Genomic DNA, 12,419 nt, shown 5'->3' on the forward strand with positions numbered 1-12,419 from the left:
GGTTAGGTGACAGTACAGGGCCCAGGATTAAACAGATATTACAGAACGAGTAACACCATACAGCAGGGTTCAGTGAACTTTTATCAACAGTGGGTCAGACCATTATAGTGTTTTATAGCATCCAGCTGTCCAGCTGCATTGAACCTATCCAGACAATGCTGAGTTAAACAGTATCCAAGAATAAAGACCTCACCCTCTCATCAAGTGCAGCCATTCACTCCCACTCAGTATCCCATCCCAGTTTAGCAAGGTCAGCCACAGAGGCCTTTCTCTGCCTAAAACAGTGCAAGGCTCAGAACTCTTGTGAGAGTCCATGAGAAACACTGCGTCTATCTGACCATTATATTAAATGCCAGATTATAAAGGAATCAGAAAGTGATCAATGAGAAGTCTTGCCTGCTGCTTTGGAAATGGGCCATGAATGCAACAAGGAAGAGAATCTGCATCCTCACAGTGTTGTTAAACTGCTTTAAAATGGCAATGGTGTCCATGGTCAGACCCATGATGCTGTCACATTTAGTTTGGCCCTAAGGAAGAAAAATTACTACAAATAGTCACAGTGCTTCAGTGACCTCACAAAACCATTAATTATCTCAAAAAAACCAAAAAATAAATAAAAACAGAACTCTTCCCAGTAAGTACACTGGTTTTTGGCACAGTTGAGACACATAAAATTATCAGGTTCAAGTGGGTCAGCATTCATGCCTCTGCAGGCAGATTTTAGCATTTATTTAGACGTCCAGCTCAGAGCCTTGCCCACAGATACTGTAAACAGCATGTGAGAGAATGTCAACAATCCCATAACACTGCATCAGGCATGTGAATACTAGAACCATGTGAATGGGGTGTGTTGTGAGCCATGAAAATATTGGTTGGGAAAGAATCATGTGACTGACCCCCAACAAAATTTCAGCATTCATAAACTATAATGATATAGATCTTGCCATGGGAAAGGAACAGTATATGCCACTAGGGTTACATACTTGACAATCAGGCTTCTAGGGGAGTGAGGTAAAAGTATATCTCAACACTACAAATCTCTTCCAAATAATTTTAGAGAATTTTGTGATACAATATATCAACATCACAGTTTTACAATATAATTCTAACACAAGGACATTTTCTCAAAAAATGAATATTATAAATTGTTTGCTTTCTTAGCTTGGCATACAGTTTGACCTCAGCAGTAGTTCAACTAATTACCAACTTGTTCCTAGACAAATGCCATAGTGATCTTAAGATTACTCTACCATAAAATATAGGCCTGTGCATTGCACAAAGTTATATTCATTTTATAGAATATTTAATGGATATGATCGTTCCTTTTGCTCAAGAATTACTGTTACCTTTTTACTTCTATGCAATATGGAGACAGATATTGCTAAATGAAATTTTCTGTAAGAGATCCAATTGTAACACAAAATTAAGACTTGTATTTCTCCATACTTTTTTGTACCCTATTCTTAGCATGGAACATTAAATGTCATGAGATGGCACATTCTGAAATCATGTTCCTCTGAAATTTGTTAAAAAGTTTTGTGCATGAAGTATAAGCAATAATTCTGAGAATGTCTACTCCCAAGGAAGTTACTTTATTCAGTGGGTTTACTCCCGCAGAAGTGTCTTAAGGATTGCAGCCTTAGTTTCATACCTTTTAAATACTCTGCATTAGACACTGATTCACAAGCACTATTTCAGAAGTAACTGGTTTCAAACTATGAATGAAAAGTTCTCTTTTCTTGTTAACTCAGAAAGTCAGTAGTAATAATTTAATTTATTCCTCAGTCTCCTAAATTAGAAATATTTTCTTGAGTACATATTTGGGGTTTTTTCTACTCAAGCTCTACTTCTAATTTCTCCTATTTTTCTGTGTCATATTTTGGGAACAAGAAACTATTCAAGTATCAAGATAATAATTATATGTACTAAATGTGTACAGTATTTGTATGACTATGAAAAAAAACCTTTTCTATACAGAAAATGATACAAACAACAAAGCAAAAAGTCAGCTTCAACTTACCAGCACTTTTAGCTGTGATCCTAGACCCATGTCTCAACAAACGAATGCACACATCTTTGCTACAATGGTTAACCATCCGCAGATGAATACTCTTTCTGGTTTGGATTTTTACTAGGCATTTCACCATATTGACTTGCTATATTTTCTACTGCAGTGTTATCAACTAGTCACCCATACTGACTGTGACCTTTGCTAAGTTTCCACTGTGTTCAACTTAGGAGAGTCCAGCTGAATGAATCAAATAACAGCCTTCTAACATGACCAAGAGAAATATCCAACCAGGGCATAGACTAGGAAGTTATTTTTAAACCTTTCCAACTGCCTCATAGCACACAATACAATGAAGTTCAAATACCATTCATTTTCTAAGCAGCTGTTAATAAACAACTGCATAGTACACACTAATTTACGTGTTATAATGTTTACTGTATTAGCATGCCAAATAATAAAATACAATGCAAAAGTTCACAAGTGCAAAATATTTAAGCAGAAATAAAACATTACAGTCTCTCTCTTAGGAGGCTATTCTTTAATTTTGTACCACATATTTAAATGATGTTTGATGGAAGCAATCCTTTAGACACCTGCAGTTTCCCACATGGGAGTCACAAACTATTGTTATATTTCTTCTGTAATATTATCTGGTACACATGTATACTTGTCCAAAATGCACTACAAAAGCTGTAGACATTTAGTTTTCAAAGATGAGATATAACAAATCTGCAAAGAAGAAGCTAATAACCTGCATTTTATCTATGTAACTGATAAGAAAAGCACTTCTTCCAGCCAGGAATGTGTCAGGAGCTGGTAACATTGGGCAGCTGCTGAGACTCCTGCTGGATCCACTTCTGACCCCTGAAATCTGCTGCTGTAAATTAGTGTCCTCTCTTCCTCTGGGCAGTAGCAGCACTAGGACTGGGCTCCCCAAAGGATACATGCTCTGGGCAGTTCCTCCTCTTTCTTCTTCTGCAAGACAACAGAGGGAGGATCAAAAGTGCAAGTTGCAAAGGCAACCAAATCCCAACATCACTCTTGTCGCAGCTGCTGCCTAGAGAGAGGAACAAGTTGGCAAGTGGCACTTGCAGCTCCTGTTCCTAGTTGCTGTTGTATTTGGCTCACCAAACCTCACCTGGAGTACTGTGTTTAGTTCTAGGTATCACCTTTTAAGAAGCACATTGACAAACTACAGCTGTTTCCCTGGGTGTTCCTTCAGTGCAAAATGGAACAATTTGGGTTTGCCTGTGGAGGAAATATGACAAATAGACAATGTTTGGTTTGAAATTACTACATAGCTGATAAGAATCTACCATATCAAACACACTGAAGGAAGTGGAGGTATTCAAGAGTAATTGTCATTTTGCTAACTAGTCACTAAAACACATGCTGGCTCCCAAAAGTGGTGCATGTGTATTTATTTATTTACATATTTATAGTCCACTTTTCTCACTTGTATATAAGGCAAATTACCCAGAGTAAGTCAGTTCAAACAAAAAATGGGAGATTCAATAAACCAACTAGAAGTCTAAAAACAGAACTGAATCAAAGCATAAGTATTAACAAGATTCATTAAATGATTCAATTTCCATAGCAGGGTCCTAGTTTCAGCAAGCTATTCACAGTACTATAACCCACAGTCCCTAATATTTTTTCTAAGTAATTTTGTGAATCATATGATACAGTGCAACTCTGTTGTCTGTGTAGAAAAGCTCTCTTGATTATGTCAGTTTTGCATAGTTTGCAAAAATCCAGGAGAGCATTCCTGACCTCCTCAGGCAGGCTGTTCCACAAGGTGGGGGCCACAACAGAGAAGGCACAGGTACTGGTGGTTGTTGCTTTTGCCCATTTGCAAGTTGGCACATGCAGAAGATCCTGCTCCAGTGAGTGAAGGCTTCATGATGGAGCTTAGGACAAGAGGGGATCTTGCAGATATGAGGATCCAAGGTCATGAAAAGCTTTGTATATGATAGCTAATACCGCAAAAATTGAGCCCGGCAGAGAGATCAGCCGTTTCCTGCTTTGGTTGATGCTCCCCACTTTTCAGATATGATTGTGTGAGTCTGAGGATGCCAAATACACCCTGGAGCACTTTCAAAGATATAAAAAGCAAGTGACTGACTGCCAAAAAGTGGAAACAATGTTCTATTTATATATGCATAAAATCATAAGGGCCTCAGAAAGTTATTAACATGTTCCCTGATTCATGAACAAGCCTTCCGAGGTGAGCAAATGTCTCTAGAAGGTTGGTGAATTACATTCAAGGTCAACCAATACCATCGGCAGAAAATAAATTAGATCAAGTTACTAGGGAGAAAAACATGTGCAAAGGTCTAAAGAGATTGTGCTGAAAAACAGTCTGAAATTATATAGCTGAGTCAGCCACAAACATACCAGTGAAACGGACTGTCATCAACAAAGAAAAAAAAAATAGATGGCACATTTACTCCAATTATGACATCAGTATAATATCAAGAAGATATTTCTAGCACGGGAACTCCCGATGCACTCAGACCTGACTGTTTTACTCCAATGACACCTAACACAGAGAAAACTATAGCAAGCCTTTCTTCTCCCCACTTCCTTCTCACACCAAGAATTGTTGTTAAACACTAGCTCTGATTAACCCTGATGCATGGATGTAAGTACAGGTTAACTGGAATTTTCCTCCACTGACTGGGTTTAATCAAGGCTTAGAATCCAAGATACTGGGAGAAGTGATTCACTCACACATTCATACTTCACTGGTAGCTGGAGTTCACTGAGTTATGCATGAGGAAGTGGAGGAGGTAGGGTTGCCAGCCTCCAGGTCAGACCTGGAGTTCTTCCAGAATTACAATTTATCTCCAGACTACAGAGAACAGTTCCCTGGGAGAAAATAGCTACTTTGGAGAATGGATCCTATGACATCACATTCCTTCTGAGCTCCACCCTCTCCTCTGCATCTACCCTCAAATCTGCAGGAATTTTCAAAATTAGCAACCCTAGAAGGAACAATGCATGCATGCCTCTTCATCCAGGGGAACAACAGATAAGACCCATTTTCCAAAAGATGTACTGAAATCGTTCTGCTTTTAAACAAATAATGCAAACAATTTTCTAAAACACTGGGAGAAGTACCCGATTTTTTGAAAAGTCTTTGTTGTTTATTAACTAGAACTTCCAAAGGGAAGCTTGCTGAACTCTGTCAACACAATCTGTTGTAGTGTATATGTGTTTGTTCCCAGTAACTTGTATTCCAAGGTATAGACCCTCTAACTATGGAATGTCCATTTAGCTGCTCTGGATATTGTTACATCAATGCAAGTTTCCTATCAGAGGAATGTGACTTCCTCACAACAGAAATGCCAGCTTTGCTAAAAATATGACTGGAGCTCTCCATAATGCAAGCTCTGCTTTTGAGAATGTCATGGCAAGATTATACCACTATAATGCTGCACCAATATATTTAAAGAACTTGTTTATTTGCCTCACTTTATTTGTAGCAAGGCAATTAGGGTTATTATAGAACTAAGAAAGAAATTTCTCCCCAAATGTATTACCTCCACAAGTCCCTGTCGTCAGCAAAACAACCTTAGAAGAAACATGAGATCACAGAGATCCAAGGTAATTCCAGCAGCTTCATCAGAACTATAATAATAGTTCATGACTCACCAAATCCTCTCAGCTGGAGACGTCAAAAACATCAACCCCTGCATGAATTTAATGACTAAGGGAAAATGTACTGGATATTAATTCAAGGCAGTCTGCACAAGTACATATGAGTGCATTAAATAAACTGAGCAGAACTGAACAAAAAGGACTAGCAAATGGAATCCACATAGGTCTGCCAGCAACAAGATATCCATCTTATTCCCAATTCAAAGATGTTTGGCAATACAGCATCCAGAAGACAGTCTTTAGGACAAAGTCAGATAGCTATAAGTGAAAGTTTTGAGCACAGCCCTAACTTTGAACCATGGCTATGCTCCTATGACAAAAATATTCCTCATTTTTATGACAGTCTTCTTGTTTTTTCTTCCATCCAATACATAAATGCTCTAAGTAGTCATAAATTTTTCCACCATTTCAACATATATACATGATGATGCAAAAAAACCCAAAAACCCACTAACCACCCCATACCCAGGCCACCCCACCATCACTCACCAAGACACCTGGGGGCACGAACATGGGAGGGAGAATCACAGGGCCTGGAGAAACAGCCAGATTCCCAAGCTGCAAGACTTCCAGGAAGAAACACAGGGGTGGGATCATGCTGGACCAGGTGAGAGCTGATGGCGGGGTCTTCCCCTGCCAGAGGATAAAAGTAGCAGCACAAGTAAGAGCAAGGATCCAGCAACAGAAGCTTCTCAACCAGCTAGCTGAATAAGATGGAGGCTTTGCCAGGTCTAGGAAAGGAACCCAGTTGCACTCTAAGGACCAGCAAGAGGCAATAGCCAAGAAGCTTTTCAAGACAGAAATAGTCTACATGCCGTAGAGGAGCACAGTAGACAGAATTGTGAGCTTTTGCTCATTCATCTGTAGTCATGCAAAAAGGGTGAACCAGGCAGTAAGAAGGGAGAAGAGAGACATCCAGTTACATGCATGTATACTAAGATCTCCCCTTTTATATGTTTTATTTAGAAAGAGGAATGTTTGGTTCTGAGCCAGGGATAACAGAAGAAGGGGGACACAGTGAAGTGGTTACATCCCAAATTAGCTTGGTTTGAAAAAGAAAATGAGCACTATTGCCCCACCGGCACATTTATTTTCTCTATTTTATATTTTCACCCTACCTTTTAGCCAAAACCAGGTTCCAAATCCATTCACAGGAAATACATGACAGTTCAAATGCAGGTTCCTCACATGGTGTATTAAGCCACCACTTTTATAATTTTGATCTTCAGCAATCTACACACATTTCTTTATATTACTTTCACACTTTCTCAACTGCTCTTTCTTTCTCACAAATTTTGACATATCTATCACAGGGTATGGTTGGAGGTCACTATAAAAAACATTGCTGAAAAGTTAACAGGTCTGGTGACCACCTGGGGTGAGAGACCTCTTAGGAGCCCTCTATAAGCTGCCTTGTGTTCCATGATGAAACAAAGGCAGGATATGTGGGATTAATTATTAATAATAAATTACCCCTCTTGAGCAGGGCTTTTTTTGAGCAGGAATGCAGGCTTGGTGTCAGGGTGTGGCCTAATATGCAAATGAGTTTCTGTAAAGCCCTCTGTAAAACAATGATAATGTGAGGGGCTGTGGCCTATGCAAATGAGCTCCTGCTGGGCTTTTTCTGCAGAAAAAAGCTCTGCTCTAACAACATTTTGTTGTTCTTGGAGCCTAAAGAACAACAAAATGAAATCTCTTTCTCTTTCTTTATGTTTTTACAAGAAAATGCACTCAAGAAAGCTAGAGAATCTAGGGCCAAAATAGGCATGGTAGATCCCTTTCCCCAATACCACAGACTCAATCTCAATCAAGCCTCAGCTTACTTACAACTTTGTCTGGGCTTGGCTGTTAACCCCACATGAGACACCCAACCCAAACTCATGCTCATATCACATGTTCTCATGTCTATTTCAGCCCTCAACTGCATGACTCCATAGATAGCTTTGTATGTTATCTGTTATTCTGTTGCCCATCAATGGATCGATCCATGTTGCCCCGGATTTTGATAAGGATGTATAAGACAATTGTTTCCTGCATATTGCATAAGGAACAAAGCAACTTATACATCTAAACATTTTGATTACATGTTGAATAACTTTTAGTATTTGTTGAGGGGTCTTTTTTCCATTTCCATGTGCAGAATATTAATAGCAAAACAGTCCTGCTGTTTCATTGCTTAGTGAAAATGATGTTTCAGATTGGTGTACATTTCCCTAAAATGTCTCTGCACTTTATCTGATTGATTATGCTTGTTATATTTTATGTGAGGCCTAGACTTGCCTTCATCAGAGGGAACCTCTTCCTGGTCATCAGGGGAAGGAAGGAGAGGTTGCAGGGGCTCCATATTAATGATGAGCTGTTTGTTCAAGGAATGAAAACTGCGACTTTGCATCATGCTGGTTCTGAGAGAAAGAAGGTGAAAAGAGAAGCTCTTCACCAAACATAGTTGGAATCAAAATACAATAGCTGTGTTGCAAGACATATAGCAGAAAACACAGTAGTAGCTCTTTATAAGTTCTTCAAAATACTGATTTACACAAAGCTTTTGTGAGCTTTGTGTAAATCAGATTACCATCAAATAAAAGAGAACTCTGAAAAGGTCCTTTTGGCTCACAAAAGCTACTCCAAAATAAAATGTGTTAGTCTCTAAAGTGCCTTAAGGTCTCTGCTACTGACTGTAACAGACTAACAAGGATAGCAAAACAAATGTGAGGAATTGCTGTGTTTTCTGGTCAGCCCAGTTTGTCTTGTGACTCCCAGTACTAAAGTACAAAGTAGAATTTTCTATTGTCACAATTCTGTAGGTCTTAATTTATTTCACTTGCTTGGGACTATTGCAAAGCTTAAGGCTACTATGCTGGTCAATGAGAAACCCTATTGCCTTTCCTTTTCTGAACAACTGAATTGCCCTAAGCTAATTAACTAGAAACAGTCTAGAATGCAGCTCTAGAAATGGAAATATCCTCACTATGCTTTCTACTGCCCTTTCTATCAGAAGCTGTGATGAACCGTATTTTTAAAAAGCTCATAAGTGCTAAACAAACATGTGATGGACAGTGAAAGGTTAATGACTCATGGAGCCAGAGAGCCTTTGAGTGACAGGCTGCTCCAATGGACTTCCTTGGTGGTCTCCCATCCAAGCATTGACCAGGGCCAACCCTGCTTAGCTTCCAGGACCTGATAAGATCAGGCTAGCCTGGGCTATCCAGGTCAGGCCAATGAGCTTAGACTAGAACATCTCTGTGTAGGATTACCATGCATGTCTCCTGAAAGCAGTTTATGTAGGCATTATTGAAACCCAAAGGTACCTTAGCACTTCAGGAGGATCCCTCTGGATTTTAGAACTTGCTTCAACAACCTCTTTGGCAACTTTTCCACTGTAACAAAGCACAATATTAATACACAAGCTATTTTAAGGTGAAGATTTTATTTCCATGGAGTAACTAAATACTTAAATCAATTAATGTCTATTTTTAAAGATATCAGATTAGGTAAATATGTTCTATCTTTAAAAATTAACTTAGGCCTCAAGAAATATTCCCAGGTAATATCACAACTGTGAGTAGGTCTTCCAAAATATATCATACTTCTATTGGGTGGCAAAATAACCTCCACCTAACTGCCTAGCAAATGCAGTGTTCCTTCATCTCTTTCTCCACTCTACTGAAGGTTTCTGTTTAATTAGATACAGGTAAGAATGACAGCATAGGCTAGTAGCACACTCCTATGCAATTACTCCAGTTTAACACTGTTGAAATCAATAAGATTAGATTGAAGTACCGTAACTCTGCATAGGATTGCACTGTAAGACTACCAAGAGAGGTGGCAACCACTGTTTAGTGGGATTTCAGAAGAAAGTTTGAATCTTTACTGATTGCCCCCACATAGTTCCTGGAAATTAGCAAAAGGACAATACAGCTATTGAGATCAGGATATACTCACTTGTATCGAAACCTACTGCCTTTAAAAATTATTTTGCTGCTAGACATAGTTTTGATTTGGCTGGATTTTGCATACCTTCAAAGAAACAAAGGAAGAAAGCCTGTTACATTATCAAGGAAGCAGAAAATAGGCAAACTGATTATGGAGTGCTTGTTCATTATGCTGAATTTTGATTTTATTGATTTTAGTAGCTATCTGAATGAGGTCTACTCACTGATAAGTCCCTTTTTATTCTGTGGGACTTACTCCCAAGAAGTCTTGTAGGACTGTATCCTTTGTGTGTTATGTATATTATGTGTTGCCTAATAATTTTACTGATGTTTTGTTGTAGATGTTTTTATTTAAATTCATAAGTCACTTCATGCTGTGAAGAAGCAGGATAAAAATGTTTAAATAAATAAATACCTATTACCAAGTACATAGGTTAGCAGTGATAGTCCCAATCCAACATCAGTTCCGATTACAAAATCTAGTTCAGGTTTTTGCAAATCAAATTCAGTGTACAAACACTTGCCAATTTCAGGGCTACTTCAAATGGCCCACCAGAGTTGCTATTTGGCCTGCTGGGTGACTCATGCAGGTCAGGGTAACAGCAATTGGGGGAAGGCATTTCTGGATGGAGAAATGACACAGGATTGCACTGTGCAATTATTATTCTTTTTTTAAAAAAAAACTTTCTGTGTGGTAACTATACATAAAATATATACTATTGGGTTACATATTTTAATTGGCATTAAGAGGAAGGACAGGTTTCTTACCTGTAACTGATGATCTTCGAGTGGTCATCTGTGCAGTCACACATATGGGTAATCCGCAGGATCTGCCCTGACCTCGGAGAATTTCAAAGCAATCTTTAGCGTAGCTCTGGCGCGCCTCCCTCTCGTCCTGGGGAGGAGGCATCGTCTGCGCATGCCTGGACGAGGGGGAGGTGCTTAGCCACTCAGTTTCTTCCCGCCGCCGAACAGGTGGAGGTGTCCACGATGAGTGTCCAGCAGCGGGGAAGGCTGGGTGGGTTTGTGTGACTGCACAGATGACCACTCGAAGATCATCAGTTACAGGTAAGAAACCTATCCATCTTCTTCGTGGTCTCTGTGCAGTCACACATATGGGTGATTAGCAAGCTATTCCCTCGGGAGGAGGGTGCTGGACCTGTAAGAAGGTGTGAGGTTAGGTGAGAGAGATTAACGAGAGTGTTACTCACGGCCAGTCAGTCGAAGATGGAACACAGTATGGCTTGTCCAAAGGACGAGTCGCGCCGAGCACGAACGTCAAGAGCGTAGTGCGAGGCGAAGGTGGACGGAGAGGACCAGACTGCGGCGGCACAGATGTCCTCTATTGGGATGCCCCTTAGGAATGCTGACGAGGTAGCGACAGCTCTGGTAGAGTGCGCTCGTATGTGCTCCGGGAGTGGCTGCTTCGCCAGTTGGTAGCACAACTTAATGGCGGCCACGAGCCACTTGGAGAGTCTTTGGGCAGATATTCTGTTGCCCATGTTGTGAGTTGCATATGTGACAAAAAGTCTCGAGTCCTTTCGAATTGTCGAGTCCTGTCTATGTAGAAAGCCAGGGCCCTGCGGGAATCTAGGTTGTGAAGGGCATTCTGGCCTGTATCCGTAGGATGCTGAAAGAAGGCTGGTAGAATTGAAGGCTTTCCTAGGTGGGAGGGTGAGACGACCTTAGGTAGAAAGGTAGGGTCGGGGCGGAGAACCACTCTGTCGTTATGGAAGATCGTGTACGGTGGGTCTGCTCTGAGAGCACAGATGTCGCTAGCTCTCTTGCCCGTGGTGAGTGCCGTGAGTAGTGCTGTCTTCCAGGACAGTAGGTGGAGCGGGATAGAGGCCATGGGCTCAAAGGGTGGCTTCATGAGTTGACTTAGCACGAGAGAGAGGCTCCAAGTCGGTAGAATTTGACGGATTGGGGGGTGTAGGCGAATGATGCCCTTGAGGAAAGCCTTGGTGGCATGGTGAGAGAAAACTGTCACACCCTCGATGCGAGGGTGGAAGGCAGAAATGGCTGCCAGATGGACCTTCAGGGAGGAGTAGGAAAGTCCCATCTTAGAGAGCGCTAGGGTGTAGGATAGGACTTGAGAGATGCTAGCGCGGTTGGGGTCAAAGTTATGTTGTAGGGCGTAGTGAGTGAAGCGTTTCCACTTGAGTGTATAGGACTTTCTGGTGGATGGCTTCCTGGAATTCACTAAGACGTGACGGACTTCAGGGGGGAAGTCTAGAAACTGATTCTCCAGGCCGTCAACTTGAGTGACGCTGGGTTGTGATGCAGGACTTTGCCGTGTTGTTGAGAGAGTAGGTCCTGTGCTTGTGGAAGTGGTAGCAACGTGTTGTTGGACAGGAGTAGCAGGGTGGTAAACCAGGGTTGACGTGGCCACCAGGGAGTTATCAGGATACAGTTGGTGCGATCCAGCTGTATCTTCTGTAGGACTCTGGTGATGAGTGGAATTGGAGGGAAGAGGTAGTGAAGAGTTCCCTTCCAAGACTGAAGAAATGCATCCCCTCGGGAGAGTTTGGATGGGGGTCCTCTCATGTAGAAATGGGTGCATTGGGCATTTGATGGGGATGCAAACACATCTATTTCCGGGGTACCGAAGATCTTGAAGATCCGACGGATGTACTTGGTGTTGACGGTCCACTCGTGGTTGTTGGTAGAGTGGCGGCTCAGGGCATCTGCCTGTACGTTCTCTATTCCTGGTAGATGGACGGCTGTGAGGAAGATGCCTTGGCTGATGCTCCAGTGCCATAGTGCTAGGGCCCTCTTGCAGAGTCTGGCGGAGGCTGTGCCGCCCTGTCTGT

At 41.2% G+C, this 12,419-nt stretch overlaps 1 protein-coding gene across 2 annotated transcripts in view; it reads right to left on the bottom strand.

The window, feature by feature from the left end:
• FRMD3 (FERM domain containing 3) overlaps positions 1–12,419 on the bottom strand; it is a 208,801-nt gene that overhangs the window by 10,177 nt on the left and 186,205 nt on the right. For both annotated transcript variants that reach the window (XM_060235396.1, XM_060235398.1), the window contains 4 exons: positions 9,617–9,691; positions 8,983–9,051; positions 7,955–8,076; positions 6,164–6,307 (listed from right to left, as the gene is read on the bottom strand). In XM_060235396.1, coding sequence (XP_060091379.1) covers positions 6,164–6,307; positions 7,955–8,076; positions 8,983–9,051; positions 9,617–9,691 — 410 coding nt within the window. The remainder of the gene's footprint in view (positions 1–6,163; positions 6,308–7,954; positions 8,077–8,982; positions 9,052–9,616; positions 9,692–12,419) is intronic.

This window comes from Heteronotia binoei, chromosome 4, assembly GCF_032191835.1.
Source record: "Heteronotia binoei isolate CCM8104 ecotype False Entrance Well chromosome 4, APGP_CSIRO_Hbin_v1, whole genome shotgun sequence".
In the NCBI taxonomy this organism is placed as follows: domain Eukaryota; kingdom Metazoa; phylum Chordata; class Lepidosauria; order Squamata; family Gekkonidae; genus Heteronotia; species Heteronotia binoei.